At 43.3% G+C, this 20,492-nt stretch overlaps 1 protein-coding gene across 5 annotated transcripts in view; it reads right to left on the reverse strand.

Moving 5' to 3' along the window:
• DLG3 (discs large MAGUK scaffold protein 3) overlaps window positions 1-20,492 on the reverse strand; it is a 55,637-nt gene that overhangs the window by 24,995 nt on the left and 10,150 nt on the right. For all 5 annotated transcript variants that reach the window (XM_028522343.2, XM_036016965.1, XM_028522342.2 and 2 more), the window contains one exon: window positions 1,509-1,623. In XM_028522343.2, coding sequence (XP_028378144.1) covers window positions 1,509-1,623 — 115 coding nt within the window. The remainder of the gene's footprint in view (window positions 1-1,508; window positions 1,624-20,492) is intronic.

The following is a 20,492-nucleotide window of genomic DNA, read 5'->3' on the forward strand; positions in this document are numbered from 1 at the left end:
ATGTAAGGACTCGAGTGGAGGAGTTATTTGAGAAAAGAACCATGAAGGGGTTAGTGGCCTTCAGGCGTAAAGCTGGGGGCCTTCAGCCCCACTCCCGGCAGAAGGGACAGGGACGACCAACCAACAGAAAAACAAATCAAGTGCCTGGTGAAGAGCCGCAATTAGCCTTTCTGTCAGTGGGCTATCTTCATCTCAAACCCCAAGGACAGAGCGGTTGTCATGTTGCCAGGCAACGAGCATATGCAACCTCCCCTCCTAACCCCCCAGCCACTAGAAAAAGTTCAGTCCAAGAGTTTTGTTTTGTTTTTTTTAATCCTCTCCCAAGGATATGGAGAGAGGAAGGGCAGGATGGAGGGAGGAAAGGAGGGAGGGACAGAGAGGGGGAGGGAGGGGGAAGAGAAAGAGAGACAGAGACAGAGAAAGAGACATCAATGTGAGAGAGAAACAGTAATCATTTGCCTCCCATATGCACCCCAACCGGGGATCAAACTCGCAACCCAGGTATGTGCCCTGACCAGGAATCGAACCTGCAAGCTTTCTGGTGCATGGGACAATGCTCCAACCAAGCCACCTGGCCAGGGATAACCCAGGAGTTTGATAGAACCCCTCAAGTAAGCATGAAACACACAGGGAGGGAGGCAGCAAGGTCAGGGGTGTAACCCCACCACCTCTTTCTATAAGGGTTTTAACCTTGCAGAGATACAACGTACTCGCACCAATTACCGGAGTTTTTCCAAGAAGCCCAGGGGGGAAGAAGGAAATTATAATTCTACCGGGAGGCCATACTGTTCATTTAGCAGTCCAGCTCCCCAGGAGGTTTGTACTTTGATCTGACAAAGTACGATAATGCGCCTCAAGGGTCAGAGGCTCAACCTTGGATATCCTGGAAGAGTTTTCAGCAGCAAAAGTACACGCACAAAACTACATATCCATTCCCTCCGCCCACGCTTCCTGGGGACCGTCCACCATCCTGTCCCATATCCCATGATTCAGATAAGGCAGCCCAGGGCAGCAGGGAGTGAGCAAACACAATGTTTTACAAAAAGTGCAACCACCTGCCAAGTCTTTGGTCTCTTAAAAGAGACCCTGTACCGGAACACAGTGGTAGTTGACATGCTTGGATACAATGCCTGGTGTGTATTATTCATATGCGAAAGAGGGGTACCAACTTGTCCCCTCAAATCATACATTGCAAGCAACGTACTTTGAACACTCAAGTGCTATTTCAATGCTGACTAGCAACAATCACCCAGCAGTCTTTTCCGATTAGAGCAAACCGAAATGTAATGTTCCCGTACTGAGTCATTCATGAGCAGAAAGGAAGAAGCCAGCTCCCGACAGGGAGGAGGTGCTACTGACCAGAAAGTACACAACCCAAGCATATCGTGAGCAGTGTTGTGGTGGTGTGGGCAGTACACGCTCCCTACCCCACTACGCAAACAAGGGCTGGGATGGTGCGGGGCTCCCCTTGTGCAGTGTGGGACCTGGGGCTCGGCAGTGGGACTCACCTGACGTACAAGGACCTCTTCTCGCTTGTCCGGAGGGACCCAGACCCAGAGCTCATGCTGCTGTTCATCATTTGTTCTCGCAAGTCATGTATCTTCGACTCAAAGCGACTGTACTCTGTCAAGAAGACAAGGGAAAGGGCGGGGAAAGAATGAAGCCAGAGGAGCCGTGCTGAGCCTGCATGCCAGCGGCCCAAGGGCCAGAGGACACTTGGCTTCAAAGCAGCCTGCGCTGATCTTTGCTTGGATAGGCAGAGTCCCTCCCCCAAGCAGAGACAGGCAGACTTCTCTCCACCCCCCACCGTCATAAAAGGAGAGAACACACCTGAAAAAGGAGTCCCATTTGGACATATCAAATGGGAAAGGCTCTTACCTGCCTTGAAATCTCACTGATCCTGAAAGAAAAAAAAAGTAACAACTGGAAAGAGGTTCCAGCGTAGCCTTCATAAATCTTCGGAGCAGGCACTAAGGCCCATGGAGAGCAGATGGGAAAGGAGAATTTCCCAAAGAGTGGATTGCGGAGAACAGATGGCCATGAGATGCAGGGTGGGGGAGGCTGGAAAGGACCCGAGGCCATTATATTACTGTTAGGCAAGAAAGACGACTTGTTTCTAGATGACTTCTTGGAGCGGGGATCCTTGGTTGGAACCCCAGACCAAGACAGAAAACAAACCAACCTCACGATCAGATAGGAACGTCACAAAGTGATTTCCCTTTGAACAGGCACGGTCTTTGGCTTCAGTGACAAGCATCCATTAACGCATAAATCTGTCAAACCTAGAAATCTGCTAACAGCTCCCTCCTCCCAAATCACCTGGTTGGTGGGACCCTGGATCCTTGCCCAGCTCCAAGGACCACTGACGTCATCACAGCAGCCTGACCCACCTTATCACTCTGTAAAGGGGACTGGAGCTGTACGCCAAATGTAAGAAAACCTGATAGAGGAAAACTGACTGGAGCCATTATAACTTTATTATAAAAGGCTTTTTATAGGGCTGCTTTGCTGTGACATTCTCCTAGTGCATTTAAAGGATAATATTTCCCTTTAACACACACACACACACACACACACACACAATTACACAACATTTGCAGGTCTATAATTGCCGCATTAAATGGCTATATCTAAGGCAAAGGCTGGGGAAATGGGAGAAAACAGGCCTACTTCATTATGACCAGCTGATGTTAAAGGAAGCCAAGAGTTATTCTAGGGATAGAAGGTTGGGGAAGTGCTTTAAAAAAAAAAAAGCCAGACACATTTCCAGGGAAAAAGAATTCCACAAAAGCATTTCCATACACCATAGAGGGCTGGCAAGTAGCATCCCCATGTCGTCTGTGTGAGTCTACGGCAGAAAAACAAAACACCTGTTCCAACACCTGACACTCCCCTTCCCTCAGCAAAGCAACCTGACCTTCAGCTGGGTATGAAGGGAAATACTACAGAGCGTAAAGGGGAGGGAATGAGGGTTCTAAGGCATGGAAAGAACCTCTTCTCAACGAAGCTTCTTTTTGTTAACTCCTGTCCCAATGAAGCGAACTGGTTAGAAGCGAACTGGTTCAATTCATATGCTCCTCCATTCATCCTGCACTGGAGTTACGGGGGTTTGTCCTCGCGACCGCCTCCTCCCCGCCCTGAAATCCTACAGGAAGTAGTTAAGTCACTGACTCACCCATTAAATGTTGAGGGGGGGAGGAGTGAGACAGCAGCTGGACCATGTCCCTGTTCTGAGGGTTACAGGGCAACACAGCGATATCGATGAGGTGTCCCAAATCTAAAGGTAGAGAGGGTGGCGACCCATCTGTCATAGAAGCCCTGCACTGTCCAAGCTGTCTACCTCTAGAGCCGGCCTGGTGCAGGCCCCACCCCAGGGCCTGGCCCTCCACCCCAGCCTTCTCTAGTCTGCTCCTTTCTGGCTGTCCTTCGCACTCCCGGGCTACGAGGAGAGCCGGGTGAGACAAAGAGACTTCGGACCAGGCAGCCCTTTCTTGGGGAAGATAAGAAAAAGGCAGAAATATGCATTGAACCCAGAGGGAAAAAATACACCCAATCTGTCCTTAAGCCGGTTTTCCCCCTCTCGCAACTTGTTTATATATTTCCCTTCTTTGGAATTGAGTTGCTGCTGAACTCCAACTTAGCAGCAGGTCATGGCAGTTGCTTAGTAACTACGTTTCTTAAAAAACCTTTAAAAAAACAACCAGCAAACCACCATTTCCTCAAAGCTCCTAATCCAAGCTTGATAATGCTGGGCCAGAGGGCCCACTTAAAATAGACCTCAGAAAGGGAACAAGGATATTGCTTTAAGGAATCCACTTTCTGTTTTTCTAAGTGCTACTAAGCTTTCGAGCGCATTAAATTGGACTTTATTCATTTTCCCCCCATTCAGATGGTTCCCTTAGAGTTCCAGATGCTCATCAGGTCTCTGGCTTTTATTTGTCGAGTTATCTAACATCCACCAGGCACAGAGTAGCCTCTGAATAAATGACTGTTGGGTAAACGAGGAGCAAATTACAAAAGTGCGCCCAAGCCGACACTTCTCAAAACTCATAAACCCAATGGTTTATTTAACTGATGGCTGCCAGCTTCACTGAAGACTTGGAAAGGTAGTTAAGAAGTATTCCCATTTACTTTCTCACTAAGGTTAATTGCTGGGAGCAATTGGGATAGGTCTTTCAAACACCCTTTTGAGATGTTAATAACCCACAGTGGGCATCTGATTAACAGACTTTGTTTATAACAAAGAAAAAAAAAACCGAATTCTAAGACAAAAAGTGTTTAGAATAGTCTCAAGGTAGATAGTACCTCAGCTTAATATTACAGGCACTAACTATTCTCCAAGAACAGAAGCCTCAGTTAAAATGCGTTTGGATTCTAAAGCCTCACAATTTGCCAAGGTCCCTCCCCCCCACACTTATAAGGGACCGTGATGCATCGATGCGGAAGCCACTGCTTAGAGAGCCCACCAGACTAGCCTCTAACCTAAAGGGCCCACTTCAAATACGCTGCTTCAAAGAAACACTCATTGCTAACATCTCAACCCCACTTACACTGTGTTTTATTCATTTTTCCCATTCAGATGAACGCAACCACTTGTGACCCACAAAGATGTCCACGGTGAGTCACTGCAGCCATTGTTCCCTTCGCTAAGCACCGCGAGTAAGAGGGGGCGCGATCAGTCAACATTTCCCCAACACAGAGTTTCTCACTGACCCCCGAGAGAGTGCCTCTGAAAGATCTTGGACTCCACCCCAGACACTGACTCACAGCCTATTGAGCAGACTCAGGAATCCGCATTTTTAGCAAACGTCGAGGTGGCTCTGTTTTCTTTCATTATATTAAATATGGTGACTCTGATGCCCAATTGGGTTAGAAACTGCTGTTCTTGCCTTAGAAAAATTGAGTTTTGTTTTGTTCAGGGAAAAGATGAGGTAAGAATCCTGTGCAGAGTGTAGCAAAAGGAGGGTACCGTATCCTCATGGAGAGAAAAACAAATTGATAATTCAAAAAGAAAAACAATTCTGAAAAATAAGAGACAAAAATTCACAATACAATTGCAAATCCCACAGGAAAGTGCTAGAGGCCGCTGTCCAATGTGCCTGCAAAGCAAGCTGATGAGTTTACAGTTTTTGAAATTATAAAAGTAGCACATGATTTCTACAAATCCATAACTTCTTTCTTTAGACACTCCCGTATCATTTCCCCCATCCCACTACCCACAAGTCATCAGTTAGGATTTTTAGTGTGTGTCTTTCCAGACGTAGTTCCAGGTACAGTTGACCCTTGAACAACACAGGCTTCAACTGCGCAGGTCCACTTACACATGGATAGCTTTTCAACAAATACTGTAAACGCTTTCTCTTCCTTATGATTTCTTATTAACCTTTTCTCTGGTTTACTTTATTGAAAAAACAGTATATAATGCATACAACACACAAAATATGTGCTTATCAACTGTTTGTGTTATCAGTAAGGCCTCCTCCAGTCAACAGCAGGCTATTAGTTAAGTTTGGCGAGAGTCAAGTTATACGTGCATATTTGAGAGCCCGGGGTCAAGCACCCCTAACCCACACATTGTTCAAGGGTCAGTCATATATATTGATTATATACATACACTCACAGCTCGCACAGTCACATGCATCTCCTTTTATCTATTCTCTGATATGTCATGGAAACCCATCCGTGTCAGTACATTGAGATCTACCTCATTCTTTGCTGTTGTTTTTTAAATATTTATTTAGTTTTAGACAGGTTCAGGGAGGGAGAAAGATAGAGGAGAGAAACATCAATGTGTGGTTGCCTCTCACGCACCCCCTACCAGGGATCTGGCCCACAACCCAGCATGTGCCTTGACTGGGATTAGAACCAGTGACCCTTTGGTTCACAGGCCCACACTCAATGCACTGAGCTACACCAGCCAGGGCATTCTTTTTAATAGCTGCATAGAATTCCATATTATGGATAGACCATAATTTATTCAGCCATATCCCAACTGATGTATATTTAAATTGTTTACAATTTCTCCATATTACCATCAATGCCGCCCTATTTATTTCTGAGTATTACCATAGCATGGATTCCTAGAAGTGGAAGTGCAGGGTGAAATTACATTCACATGAAAAATTTTGATTGGCAGTACCACACTGAACCCCAACATCCTGAAACTTTTATGACTCGAAATGAGGATAAAGTGCTCTTTTTAAAGTTTCAAGTAGCTTTTCTGTTTCTGAAGAAGTGGAGGCGGAATTTGCTTTTGAGGACAGATTGATCTTTTGTTTGGGGGAAAAAACACTTCAATGAGCCTTTGGTTGTGCCAAAGTAAAATCAAGATTGTATTCTGGAATAGACAAAGACAAAGAAGAGCCTCAAATGTTCTCTCGGCATAGTCATAATGGCAGAAAATGTGGTCCTTCTGTGGGTGGAGCTGCAGGCTCAAAGGTCTCTTCCTAACACCTATGTGACACTCCTCCATCTTCCTTTAGAAATAGTTGCCTCTACACTTGACCCCTCTGCCTCCCCCTACTTGATAACTTCAGGCCAAAACCTCCCTGTTACTGTAAAGGACAACTCCTTTCCTACACCCCCTTCCCCCAGAGCACAAGCAATAGTTCATTCTAATTGCTTCCTCAGTGCATCAATTTCTAACTTTCATCTCCTTGCCTCACTGTTGGTCTCACCTCCTGTTCGTTTTCTCTCTTGCCCTGATCTATGTCACACTGTTGTCGGCTCTGCTCAGGACCACTCCTGCATTGCTTGGATCATCTGCCCCCAGACTCTGCAAACTCTACTACAGCCTCGATTCTTTTTTAAAAAGGTTTTATTTCTTTATTTTTAGAGGAGAAAGACAAGGAGAGAAATATCAATGTGTGAGAGATACATCAATTGGTTGCCTCTCGCGCACCCCCTACTGGGGACCTGGCCCACAACCCAGGCATGTGCCCTGACTGGGAATCAGTCCTGTGACCTTTCAGTTCTCAGGCTGACACTCAGTCCCACTGAGCCACACCTGCCAGGGCTAGCTTATTTGAAAAGCCTTCCTAAAACTTCAACTTGTAGCCCCCTTCTCCAAGTTGCTATTGAGTTATCTATAATAGGAACTCAATAGGAACTAATGTATTTATTATGTTAATATGCCTACCAAATTTTCAAAGACTGCTACAACCATCAACCTGTCACTCCCAGCCCCTCTGTCCATCTCTCATTACACAGATCCTTTTGGGAGCTACTGTGGCTGGAACCTTTGGACACAACTTGTTCACTCTTACCTGTTATTTCCTTCTCCTGGAATTTTCTCCCCTGCCTGACACTGAACATCCTTTATGTCCTTCACCATCTTTTCTTTCTTCATCCTAGAAGTTTGATTCGTTCCTTTATTTACTCAAATATTTACTGAGGTTCACTGTGTGCCAGGTGCTGTGAGGGCTGCTAGATGTGTGATGGTAATCAAAACACTTCTTAGAAATTACAATCATGAAACAAACAACTCTTTAACTACAGTTTTAATTATAATTGTGACAATTGCTATGAAGCAATTTGTTAACTGCAGAGAACCATGCTTTCTCCTTTTTTAAGAGTTTATTTATCCATTTCTACAGAGAGGGGAAGGGAGCATGAAAGAGAGGGAGAAAAACCTTGATGGGTTTCCCTTCACATATCCCCCAACCTGGGACCTGGCCCGCAACCCAGGCATGTGCCCTGACTGGGAATCGAACCAGTGACCTTTCAGTCTGCAGGAGTGAAGCCCAACACACTGAGCCACCCATACCAGTGAGGGTTCTGTTTTTCTCTAGGCCCCACAGGCCCCAGTATAAGTAGCCCCTTCTTTTACAGCACCCAAACCAGGTAGCCCCCCTAGCCTCTGCTCAGTATTTCTGACGTTGGGAAGCTCTCTTCTGTAATTATTAGACAACACCATTCAAAAGGAAATTCTTGGGTCGAGAGCCATCTCTTTTGCCAGTTGATCCTAATCTTGGTATCTAAAACAGCATAAAACACAATGGGTTCTCTGCTTCATAATAGTATGAAGGAACAGTTTTTAAAGAAGGTCAAAGAGCTAGGAAAGCCTACAGCAGGTTCCAAGAGTACTGAATATGACTGACTAGAAGGTGAACTGTGAACAGGGGGAAGGGAGGTGATGGAAGCTTGGGGGGCCAGATTATAAGAGTTTGACACAGAATTTTTCTTACTAAGCTATGGGAACCACTGAAGTGTGGAAACAGGAAAGGGATACAATTAGAACTAGGTTTGGGAGGAGATCATTTGGAGGATGCTACAGAGAATGGAGGACAGACATCAAGATAACAGAGACCAGGAACCTATTCCACTATAGAAAATGACTTCAAATGCCTGCCATAGTGTGGGGGCAACTGAGAACAGAAAGAAGAGACAAGGATCAAGAAATATGCTGGCTCTAGAAACAGACAAAATTTTATATCTGATTGGATGTAGGGTGACAAAGGACCAAAAGCAACTTCTGAGGTTTTTCCTGAAAGACCAAGAAAAGGCTGGATAATATCAGGCTAATAAAGAATGCTCATCCTGTCCTCGAAATAAGTTATCTCTTCCGCAGGCTAAATATTGCTACTTCCTTAATCATGCTTCGTCTAACATAGTTTCCAGACCCTCCACTGCCTCTCCCCATTGACATCTAGTGCCCAGCCTTTGTGGTGATGTCATTTCCTTTACAAAACTATAAGCTCCTTGATGCGGTTTTTGGTTCCTTCTCAAAATTTAGTATGGCAACCTGCACCCCTCTTGAGTCAATAAACTTTTGTTGACTTGGTAGCTTGCCATAAACATCCCACAGGATAAACCTGGCCACTGTGATTCTCACGTTCTGGCCCCTCAGGAACTAATGTCAGAAAAAAAAAAAAAGAGTACAAAACTTTCTCCTTCCACCTACCCCCCAAATGCTAAAAACTGGCCAACAACAACAACAACAAAACCACAACCCACTTCTGCAAAACACTGACATGTCAGAGGTTTCAAGATCTACTTCATAGTGTAATACAGTATCAAGAGGGCCTGACACTACAATGTTCACTAATAAAAACTAGAAACTCATGCAAGCCTCAAAATCCATTTCCCCTGTAAGACTTTGCTCTCAAATCCATGTACCTTCTTAATGGCAGAAAAACGGACTCCTCGGAACTAAATGTGACATGTGTTATTAATTTGGAAAAGCTGAAAGGGATTCACGTTCTCAACGCACAGAAAGTTTATTTGGCCCTATTGAATTATGGGTAGGAAAATGTTATAGAGACAAGAAACCAATGATAGCAACAAACAGTAGTTATTCTGTATGCAGTATAGATTACCAATGATTTGGATGAAGATATAAATGGGAAATGCTACAAAATAAAATAAAAGTCATGCCTATCCAATTTGGAAATGACAACGAAGCTGGGGAGACAACTGGATGACAGACTTCACACACAGACTGTGACAGGTAGGAACAATGGGAAGACGCAATTAAAGTAAAAAAGAGAAATGTAACTTCCCGACCTTGAGTCCCCACACAAATATTGAATAGAGAAGACAGGCCTGAATAATAACAGCACATGTCTTGTTTGGCTTATGAGCTCAAAAGAAGTCAATAGCCACCCAAAGGCTCATTTGTTCTCACGGAAGTACAGGTATTCCAATCCCCAACTCATGTAGCCCTCATGTGGCATTGCAGAGCTGCCCTGAGCTCAAAGCAATCACCCACTGGGAAAATGCACAGAAGTCTGGTGCAAATGAAGCGACAGCCTCATGAGAGAGTCCCAGATTTTGATGGGTATGAATTGTGTGTTAGGTTTCCATAGTTGTCTTTGGAGTGCAAAGCCTCAGGATGTGTCTGAATTACAAGCATCTGTCCCAACAGTATAGCCCATGTTTTCAAAAGGAATGGATGCAGATGAAAGAAAAATGGGTATGTATATTAACAGCAGATAGCACACCATTTCTAGGAGTCACAAACTTGTCTCCATAAAAACAATATGGCCCTGGCTGGTGTAGCTCAGTGGATTGAGTGCTGGCCTGCGAAGCAAAGGGTCACTGGTTCAATTCCCTGTCAGGGCACGTGCCTGGGTTGTGGGCCAGGTCCCCAGTAGGGTCTGTGCAAGAGGCAACCACACATTAATACTTCCCTCCCTCTCTTTCTCCTTCCCTTCCCCTCTCTCTAAAAAAATAAATAAAATCTTAAAAAAAAAACAATATGAAGCCTCCCTCTTGGGTTAGTTTCTAATTATGGAGCCCACTATTTAGAAACACTGACACCTCTAAAACTGACAATCTCTTTGGTCCCTTCTAATTTTGCCATAATTATGATTTTACGATCAAATCAAGGAGGTCCATAAGGTATCAAACCTAGGACTGGGTTGCTTTTTTAATGTGATCTAGAAGAGGGAAATCTTCATATTTGTAAATAATCCTAAACTCTTTGGGTCCGAAAAATACCAAATCAATGGGCATAAATGGCAAACAAAAATTTGTGAAGGCTACATATTGCTACTTCCTTAATGATTAACACAGTTAGACGAAGGGAGGGCAGAACAGTGACAAACAGGGCTCAGTATGGGCAGCAAATAGTGCTTGAAGAAAAATAATCTCAGCTCTACTTTCAGAACAATGGGTTTGGGACTACGGCTAACCCAGACCAGAAGCCTTGCTGTCACTGTTCCGGTCCCTGCACTGTCACAGTGTGCTTTCTCAGCCATACACTGGATAGTGCCCTGATACCGAGAATGAAGCAGAAAACAAGACATGGCAGATTAGCATGTCAGAAAGATTCCAGTTTATTCCTATTGACTGGATGTTTCTGTCTCTTTAAGAGCTTAGTGAGGATGTAGGAAGAACTACTGGGTGGAAGGACTATAGTACAGGGTCCGGCAGAATTAACGCCTGCATGAGTGTGGTTGGTAGGGTAATAATATATATGACTGTAATAATTTATAACTTTAATGTGAACATTTCACCTACAATGTCATAGGGTGTGCTCGATGGTGATACTGTTATGTTACAGAATTCCAGGCTTATAATTCTGTAATAAAAGGTTTTGCAATAAAAAAGGGGGTGTTCTTTGTGCTGGACCCTGTACATAAAGGTTTCAGAACACTCAGCCACCTGTTATGAAGTGAGTAGAATGAAAAATGCTTTGATCTCATATCAAGCTAAGAAGTTATCCACAGGACTTGCTGTTGGTCCTTCTCACCTATTCCCGATCCCCCAGTGGGTCAGGGTAAACGCCTCAAATAGGGCCTTTTCTCCATATCAAAGGAATTTCATTCAGCACATTCACACGCAAGACTCACAAAGCCTTTAGTTCCCTTAACCCATAAGCCAAAGTATACGTTAAGAACCACCCTAAGACAAACACAAGAATGAAGACAGAATTATATACTTTTCCCTGCTCTCAAGGTAGTGGGTACTCTTGTTCATAACAACCTCTTCCACCAAACAGAGATACTGCAATATAGTGACTGATACGCAACATCTTATGACTGACTAGGCTTGCTAACTTGAGTTGACATGCCTAATTCCTATGTTTTATCACATCAAGGGGAAGGCTAGATTCACACGTTACTCACAGTAGTCACCCCAACAGGCTTACCAATTCCCTGACAGTCTTTACTGGGGCATCCACTGAATCTCTTTTGAGTAAAGCTTCTGTGGAAGGAACCCAGGAAATGGGACCTAGAGAAAGACTCTCATTGTCATTTGTCCAAACATCTGTAATTATTTTTCAGTAACTGATAATCCCAGAGTAAAACATTACAGACAAGAATAAGAAATACAAAATCCACACTGTGTGTGTGCGCGCACGTATGTGTTATAAAGGTGGCACTTCAAAACAGCAGGGAAAGGAATTATTCAATAAATAGTACCACCTTGGCTGGTGTGGCTCAGTGGATTGAGCACAGGCCTGCGAACCAAAGGGTCGCTGGTTTGATTCCCAGTCAGGGCACGTGCCTGGGTTGTGTGCCAGGTGCCCAGTGGGGAGCGTGTGAGGCAACCACACACTGATGTTTCTCTCCCTCTCTTTCTCCTTCCCTTTCCCTCTCTCTAAAAATAAATAACATCTTTAAAATAAATAAATAAGTAAATAAATTAATAAATAGTACTGAGGTGATTCATTAAACCTTTGGAGCAAAGCTAAGGTATAGTAGTATCCTACCTTATATCATAAACTCCAGGCAGGTAAAAGTTTCAAATGCAAAACTAAAACATTACATAACAGGGACAAAACTAAGGCTTTGTTTGCTCCCAGGGTAAGGCAGGCCCTTCCAAACCTATGGGCAGAGGCAAAATGCATCGAAGAAAACACTGGGAGATTTGACAACATAAAATCATAAAGCTAAAAAGCAAACTACAAACTGGGAAACATCTTTGCAACATACATAACCAAGAATTAATATTCTACTACATGAAAGCTTCTACACATCAATTAGAACTGATGACCACACCTCGACAGGGAAATGGGGAAAGGGCACGATCAGGCAATTCACGCCACAATGACCGATGAATGACACACACACGTTCAACTCAATTATTAGCAAAAGAAGTATAAATTAAATAACATCTTTACATATCAAATTTGCAAAGATTTTAAAAAATAATACTGCATGTTAGCAAGGATCTGAAAATACACTGTTGGTAGAGGTGGAGACCAATCGAATAAAATATACCAAAAGTCTTAGACACGGTCATACCCTTTGGCCCAATAATTCCACTCCAAGTAATTCATTCTGAGGAGACAACCCCAGGGTCCCAGAAAGCCTCGTATAAGAATATCCATCAAAGAGTTATTTATAAGATACCAATAATTGGGAATTCCTAAATGTCCACTAATAAAGACCAATAAAGGACTAGTTACATGATGACGGCACACACAATGCAATGTTAGTGAATTATGAATAACCACTTTAGTCATGACATATGTTAAGTTAAAAAAAGATATAAAACTGTTTTAAATACAATGATCCCAGTCTTGAGATACATGCTATAGCATACGGTAAGCTGTAACAGTTTGGAGGAAAATACATACACACAGCGGTTATTTCTGGAGGTGCTTACAGGTGATTTGAAATTTTTTTTACTTTGCATTTTTCTGTATTTTCCAATTTCCTCCCAATCTAAATGTAACACTTTTCTATCCAGGGGAAAAAAAGCAATTTGAGAGGAGTGGGGGGTGGGCAAAATGAACAGGACAAGCCCAAGGACAAGGCCAATATACACATACCCTAGAAATTCCCCTCCACACTGCTCCTGGCTCATTCAGCGTTTTCATGTGGGACTGAGCATTCAACTGGTTACAGACAAATCCACTTAAATGTATTATCACTATTGTCACTTGGTCATCCGATCCAAGGGTGGACCAAAGCAGCCTTGCAGAGCCTTAATGGAATCTAAGTATACCACATCTACCGTATTTTCCTGCTCCACCACTCCAGTAACCTCATCCATCAAGCAATCTGGCCAGTCTCACGTGACCTGTTTGACCTTGGTGAACCAATTCTGGTTCCTGTGCTTACCACTTCTTTTTTTCAGTGTTTACAACAACTCTTAATTATCTAGTCTGGATTTGCGAAACTTCTCTATATCCTTTTTGAAAATGTGAAGGACATGTATCCAGACCTCCAACAGACATATTTATACAAAGTATGTTAATCTTCTTCTAGAAGCCTATTACAATTTTTGTGACTTAATTGCATCAAGTGGAAAAATCCCCCAATAGCTAAGGCCTTTGCTTTTTTAAGATACCCAATTTCAGTGCAAAGTAAACAAAGGTCCATTTCAAGAGGAAGAAAGTCTGATCACGGGAAAGGAGAGGACAAGATCCTTATTACAGCAAGACTGTTATTAGCTCAAGATTGTGTGATTCAATGACAGTCTAGGTACAAACAGGAATTTATAAATGGAATTCACAACTCACTTCAACTGATCTAACACAGAATTGTGGAACAGAAGTCTAAGGCTTTAAATAAGGCAATGGTGTAAATATCAGGGTCAAGATTTCAACAAGCAACATATTCAAGTAAAAAGAAATCCTAAAAAGCTATAACTACGTAACAAATAATTCATTCTCATTGCCATATATTATTCTAATCATTCTATGGCATCAGGAGAACCAATGTTTTGCACACACCAAAGCTCCTAGGAAATGCCCTGACTGGTGTGGCTCCGTTGGCTGGGCATCATCCCACAAAGTAAAAGGTCACTGATTCAATTCAAGGTCAGGGTACATGCCTGGGTCACAAGCCCTGCTCGGGTCAGGGCACCATGCAAGAGGCAACTAGCTGATGTTTCTCTCACACATCCATGTTTCTCTCCCTCTCTTTCTCCTTCTATTCCCTTCTCTCTGAGAATAAATAAAGAAAATCTTTAAAATTAAAAGAGTTGCAAGCCCTGGCTGGCGTAGCTCAGTGGATTGAGCGCGGGCTGTGAACCAGGCATCGCAGGTTCGATTCCCAGTCAGGGTACATGCCTGGGTTGCAGGCCACGGCCCCCAGCAACCCCATGTTGATGTTTCTCTCTCTCTCTTTCTCCCTCCCTTCCTTCTCTAAAAATAAAGAAATAATATCTTTTAAAAAATTAAAAGAGCTGCTAGGATTTTGCCTCAAAGCATCCAACGTCTAACAAGGACAAGGAAGCATCTGACAAGCTCAGTTCAGAATGCTTTGTCAACTCCAGCTACCATGGCCTTGAGCTATGGGGAGGACAGAAAAGACCAAAGTTCAGCCCCAGGAGGCAAAAATGTTAAGAAGGTCAACATTTTTTTCCTCTTCTCAGTTTACAAAACAGGGTGAACCTAAAAGGTACAGCCACTTTGGGAAAAAGTCTGGCAGTTCCTTGAAAATGTTAAGTGACGTTAGGACCCAGGAATTCCACTGCTAGGTATAACACCCAAAACAACTGAAAACATGAGCACACAAAAATTCGCCCAAGAATGTTCACACCGACACTAGTCAAAAGGTGGAAACAACCCACAAGTCCATCAACAGATGAATAATTAAACAAAATGTGGTGCATCCATACCATGGAGTATCATTCAGCCTTAAAAGAGAAAGAAGTACTGCCACATGCTACAACATAGATGAACCTTAAAAACATGATGCTAAACTTAAGAAGCCAGGCACAAAAGACCACATTATATGAACTAGCCAGAAAAGATAACTTTATAGAATAGAAACAGAGGTTAGTGGTTGCACAGGGCTAGGCCAGGGGAGGAGTTGGAGGGAAGTGGGGAGTGACTGCTAATGGTACAGGTCTTCTTTTTAGGGGAGAAAACTGTTCCAAAATTGACTGCAGTGCCCTGGCTGGTGTGGCTCAGTAGACTGAGTGCCGGCCTGTGAACCAAAGGGTCACCGATTTGATTCCTAGTCCAGGCACATGCCTGGGTTGCAGGTCAGGTCCCCAGCAGGGGACACACGAGAGGCAACCACACATTGATGTTTCTCTCCCTGTCCGTCTCCCTCTCCCTCACTTGCCCTCTCTAAAAATAAATAAATAAAATTGATTGTAGTGATAGTTGTACCACTCTGAACAATCTAGAAACCACTGAATTCTACACTTCAAATGGGTGAGTTGTACGGTATGTGAATAAGCTGTTTTTAAAAAATGCCCAGTTGGTGTAGCTCAGTGAATTGAGTGGGAGCTGCAAACTAAGGGGTCACCAGTTCGATTCCCAGCCAGGGCACATGTCTCCATTGCAGGCTGGGTCCCCCGTGCGGGCCACATGAGAGGCAATCACACATTGTTTTTCTCCCTTCCCCTTTCTCTAAAAATAAATAATCTTTAAAAATATTTAAATAATTTTTTTAAAAAATGGTGAGCCCTATCAGTTTTATCAGGTAAGCATTCCTGGCTGAAGTTATCTACACCCAACCCTTAAATCCCTTCAGCACAATGATAACAGTGAAACTTGGTCGCTTACCCTCTCAGTTCCCTCGAATCCTCTGAGTAATAACATAGTTGGCTTGCTCTGGTCTCAAGTCAATTTGGAAACCGTGAGAATCCAATCAGGAGACCAAGCAAAGCAAAATGGAATGACAAACAATAAGGACATAAAAGGTGCCCAACATCTGAGGCATCAGGGAAATGCAAGTGAAAACCACAGTATCACTTCACACCCACCAGGACGGCTAGAATCAAAGAGGTTGGCACTAACAAGGGCTGGTGAGGATGCGGGCAAATCAGAATCAACCCACTGCTGGTGGGAATGTGAAATGGTGCAGCTACCACGGAAAACAGCCTGGGCATTTCTTGAAAGGTTAAATACGGACTTGCCATATGATCCGGGTATTTGTGTATGTGCATATCTACACACCCAGGAGAAATGAAAACAACTGTCCATGTAGAAACTTGCATACAGATGTTCATAAGAGCATACACAGAATAGCCAAAAAGTTCAAACAACACAAATGCCCAACTGATAAGATGACAGATAGACAAAATGTGGTGTATCCATATCATAGAATATTACTCAGCTATAAAAAGAAATGAAGTATTACTACATGCTACAACATGGAAGAACCTTGAAAACACTATGTTAAGTAAAAGTAGCCTGTCGTGAAGACCACAGTATATTACATGAAATGCCCAGAATAGGCAAATCCATAGAGACAGGAAGTAGATTAGTGGTTGCTTAGTGCTGACAGAGGTGGGGGTGGGTGACAGTTACATGGTGCAGGCTTTCTTTCTGGGCTGGTGAAAATGTTCTACAGTTGATTGCAGGGATGGTCACACAATCCTGTGAACATTCTAAACACCACTGAATTGTCCCTTCAAGGAGTGAATTGTAAGGTCATAAAAAAAAAATGAATGACAAATACACCTCCATTTCCCTTGAACACATTTGAGATGCCTCCTTACTGCATTAATATTCTTATGCCTGCACATATTTGCCAGTAAGTCAGGCCAACCAACTCCCATTTTTGGCTCCTTCTGGGGTTCCTCCCACAATATCATCCCGTGGCAGTCTTCCTAAATTCACTTTTCTTTTGCAGGAGAGGGGAGTGGGTCTCCCTTGAGCTTCCAGTAGCCCCTTTACCTCCAAGTTACTTCCTCCTCTGGTTGCAGGAGTTTGTGGCCATCCAGACTAAAAAGCTGACATTTGGGAGTTGACTTACTCCATTGACTAACAGCTGCAGGCACCCGAGGAGCCTCAGAGCAGTATGTTTTGCTGCGCCTAGGTGTGTCTGTGTGGGGAGAGGGGGAGGCTCATGGCTTCTCCGCTGTGGTGGGTGGAAGTTGTGACCTAGTGGCGAAAGCCCTGGACCCCAAGTTCTCAGGAAATCTGACTTCAGATTTTGACTCTGCCTGTTACTGCCTCTGTGACCTTGAGCAAGCCTCTTGACCTCTCCAAGCTTCATTATCCTCATCTGTAAAATGGGCTCAGGCTAGGGTAGCTCAGTTGGTTAGAGCGCAGTCCTAATACACCAAGGTTTCAGGTTCAATCCCCGGTCAGGGCACATATAGGAATCAACCAACGAATGCATAAATAAGTGGAACAACAAATTGATATTTCTCTCTCTCAAAAAAAAATATATATATATTTCAATATCAAAATCAATATTATATATATAAAATATATCTTTTAAAAATGGGGATAATAATATTACCTATCCCACAGGGATATCCTGAAGATGCTCAGAAAGCCATGTGGAACATAGAGCTACTCACTATTTCAATTCAACCAAGCACATGCCATGCTCTGGACTGGGTGCTGGGGGCATAAAGGTAAATACAATACTAGCTCCCTTCAAATTGTTCAGAATAGAAACACTGTTAACAGAAATTCATTGTCTTCCTTCCCTACATTGGCCTTCTCTTAGGATGGCAACAGACACGTCAGGACTTTGACTCTTGGCCTTGATAAATTTCACCTCTGTGCTCCCAAGATCTCACTGATAGGTCAGCAGCTATGTTTACACCCTTCCATGTTCAACATGGGAGATGGAAAGGTTACTTAAATGTTATGCGGAAAATATCCCTGTTATGCTTTCAAGTTCTTATGAACACTGATCTTTAATTCCCAGGCCTTACCTGAAGATGTTTCCATGGTGAAGGTGTGCTTACTCGGCACTTTAAAGAGGTAAGTACGGAAAGTAACTCTCATTCTCTGTCACTCCCTGTACCCTCAGGCTGTCTGCGTTAACATTCCAGTTGAAAAGACCCGTCACAAAGGATCAGTTCCAGGTTTCGCTACCTTTGTGACCCTGTTCTGGCCCACCTCCTGCTTTGGGGTTCAGGCTCTACCCTATAAACAAAAGGGCTTTCCAGAAAAACACGAGCTCAGTTTATAAACAGAGGCTAACACCAAGTAACTAGAGGAGAAAATGTAGGATCTGGTTTTAACACAAAGCCCATCCTTCCCTTGGAGGAGCGATTCCACAAGTCACAGAAAAATGGTTTTCATTTCCGAATAGATTGCAAAAGGGCCTTTGCCAAGAGCCACTTGTTTAAATTTTCAATTTGAATTTTAAGCAGGATTATACATGCCCAAGAACATCAGGCTATTTTTAGCTAATAGGTAAGATTGCTGTGTCCACAACAATTTGGAGCAATCAGGAGTGAAACTATTAAACAGTATCTCTCACTGTTTATCACTTAGTACTTCTACTTTAATGTTTTCCAAAGCTTCATCATAAAAATACTTGTACCATGCTAGGAACAGTACAGAGTTCAAATAGACAGCCACAATTTTCTCTCTTCATTATGGGTTTGACCCACACGAAGCAAAATAGGTTAGAGCATTCATTCCCACCCAGCTGCCAGCCAGCCCCTAAGTGCACTGTCTCTACATCTTGAAAGGAGAACGGTAATGAAAATGTTCTAAAATTGACTGTGACCATGGATGCACAACTCTGTGAATGCACTCAAAGGCACTGAGTTGTACATCTAAATGGGTGAATTTTAGGGTGGAAGAATTATATCTCAATTAAGCTGTTTAAAAAGGGAGAAGGATTGTTTTTACTCTTCTAATCAGTCATAGCTATTTTTCAAAGCACTCACGCTAAAGGGCATGTAGCTAAAAACTGCACTGATTTGGCAATGGTACCTCAGTGGCCACCACGGAGACCATGCTACTGGTCCCCTGCATGTATGTCTTCCTTTCTCTCACTCTCTTTGCCTAGTCTCTCTTTCCTCAGTGCCTTCCCACTTTGTTCCTCTGGTCTGACCCGGTCTTAGGTCTCTCAAGCATTCCCAAACACAACTGGTCCCAACTGGTGGACCTCAGGAATAGACTGATTGCTGACCCTTAGCAACCTTCCCTTCGTGACCTTAGGCAAGTCACGTCCTTGTTCTCCTGCTGCTGTTCCAGTTTGCACAGTGAGTTGGACCACGTAATCCCTTCTAGCTCCCACATTCCATGTGAAAAAAAAAATACAAAGAATGAACACTTACTTAGGCAATAACATGCGGTGCCTGCCATTTTAGCCAACAGACATATATTTACATTATTCATTTTGTAAATGGCCACGTGACGCAACCTTCCAAAGAACAGTATTAAATGTCCTTATAAAATGATGAACGTGGAGTCAATATTTTTAAAAACTATCACTTTATCAAAGAAAATACAGAGCCTAAACACAATGCTTGAATCCTTCTGGACCTGTCTCCAAGGGTTCATTTCCCAATGAGATTAAAAAAAAAAAACAACAACAACAACGTTTGCACATTGGGACCCTGTTGGATTTATCAAAGCAAAGAAAGAAGTAAGATTGGGGTGACAGAGCTTTAACAGCAGTGCTCCAGCTAAATGATAAGAGAAGAAAGGCTTTGTGTAGCAAGTGGTAGAGAGCACCTCAGCATACAGTAACCGCTTCTTAAAAATAGTCTCAGAGAGCAATCAACACTGCAGGAATCCTTTTACCCTGGGCAACTTGCAGCTTTGTATAGAAACCAGTCACATTCCCCCAACAAAACTCACCAAAACATGTAGTCACCAGTTTCCAGCATCCTACCACCAGAGAAATTCACAGTATTGTTTCCATGTGCCCAACATCAGAGAGCAAAACCGAAACACATCAATTTCTCCTACACACACACACACACACACACACACACACAAATATGCAAGAGAAACCATTTTCTTTGCAGAAACTGCATTATCAAAGTTGTGGGCATGAAAGTGGATAAATACCGGTTGCTAATAAAAATCAGATGGTTAGCTCTACTCTAAGAAGCCAACAGCAAACGCAGGAATCAAAAACAATAACCCTAAGGTGTGTTTCTTGTCTTTAAGCTGAACACCAAACAAGGAGAGAAATGACTCAGAGTGTCCATCTGCATCTCTCTGTCCCATTACCTCAAGCCAGCCAGTTCTCCTATTAGTTACCTCCCTACACTTCTGCCGGGATCCAGAAAGGTTAGTGCAGGAGGGGGTCGGTCCCTCTCCTCTTTCCCTTCAAGGCTCTAGGATGGAGGTACTGAACCAGAGTGGGGGGAGGGCGGAAAGGACAAAGGTAGGCGCTTTAGATCCCTCACTGCTCCCAGCCTCTCCCTTT

The sequence above is a fragment of the Phyllostomus discolor genome, chromosome X (genome assembly GCF_004126475.2).
Source record: "Phyllostomus discolor isolate MPI-MPIP mPhyDis1 chromosome X, mPhyDis1.pri.v3, whole genome shotgun sequence".
Classification (NCBI taxonomy): domain Eukaryota; kingdom Metazoa; phylum Chordata; class Mammalia; order Chiroptera; family Phyllostomidae; genus Phyllostomus; species Phyllostomus discolor.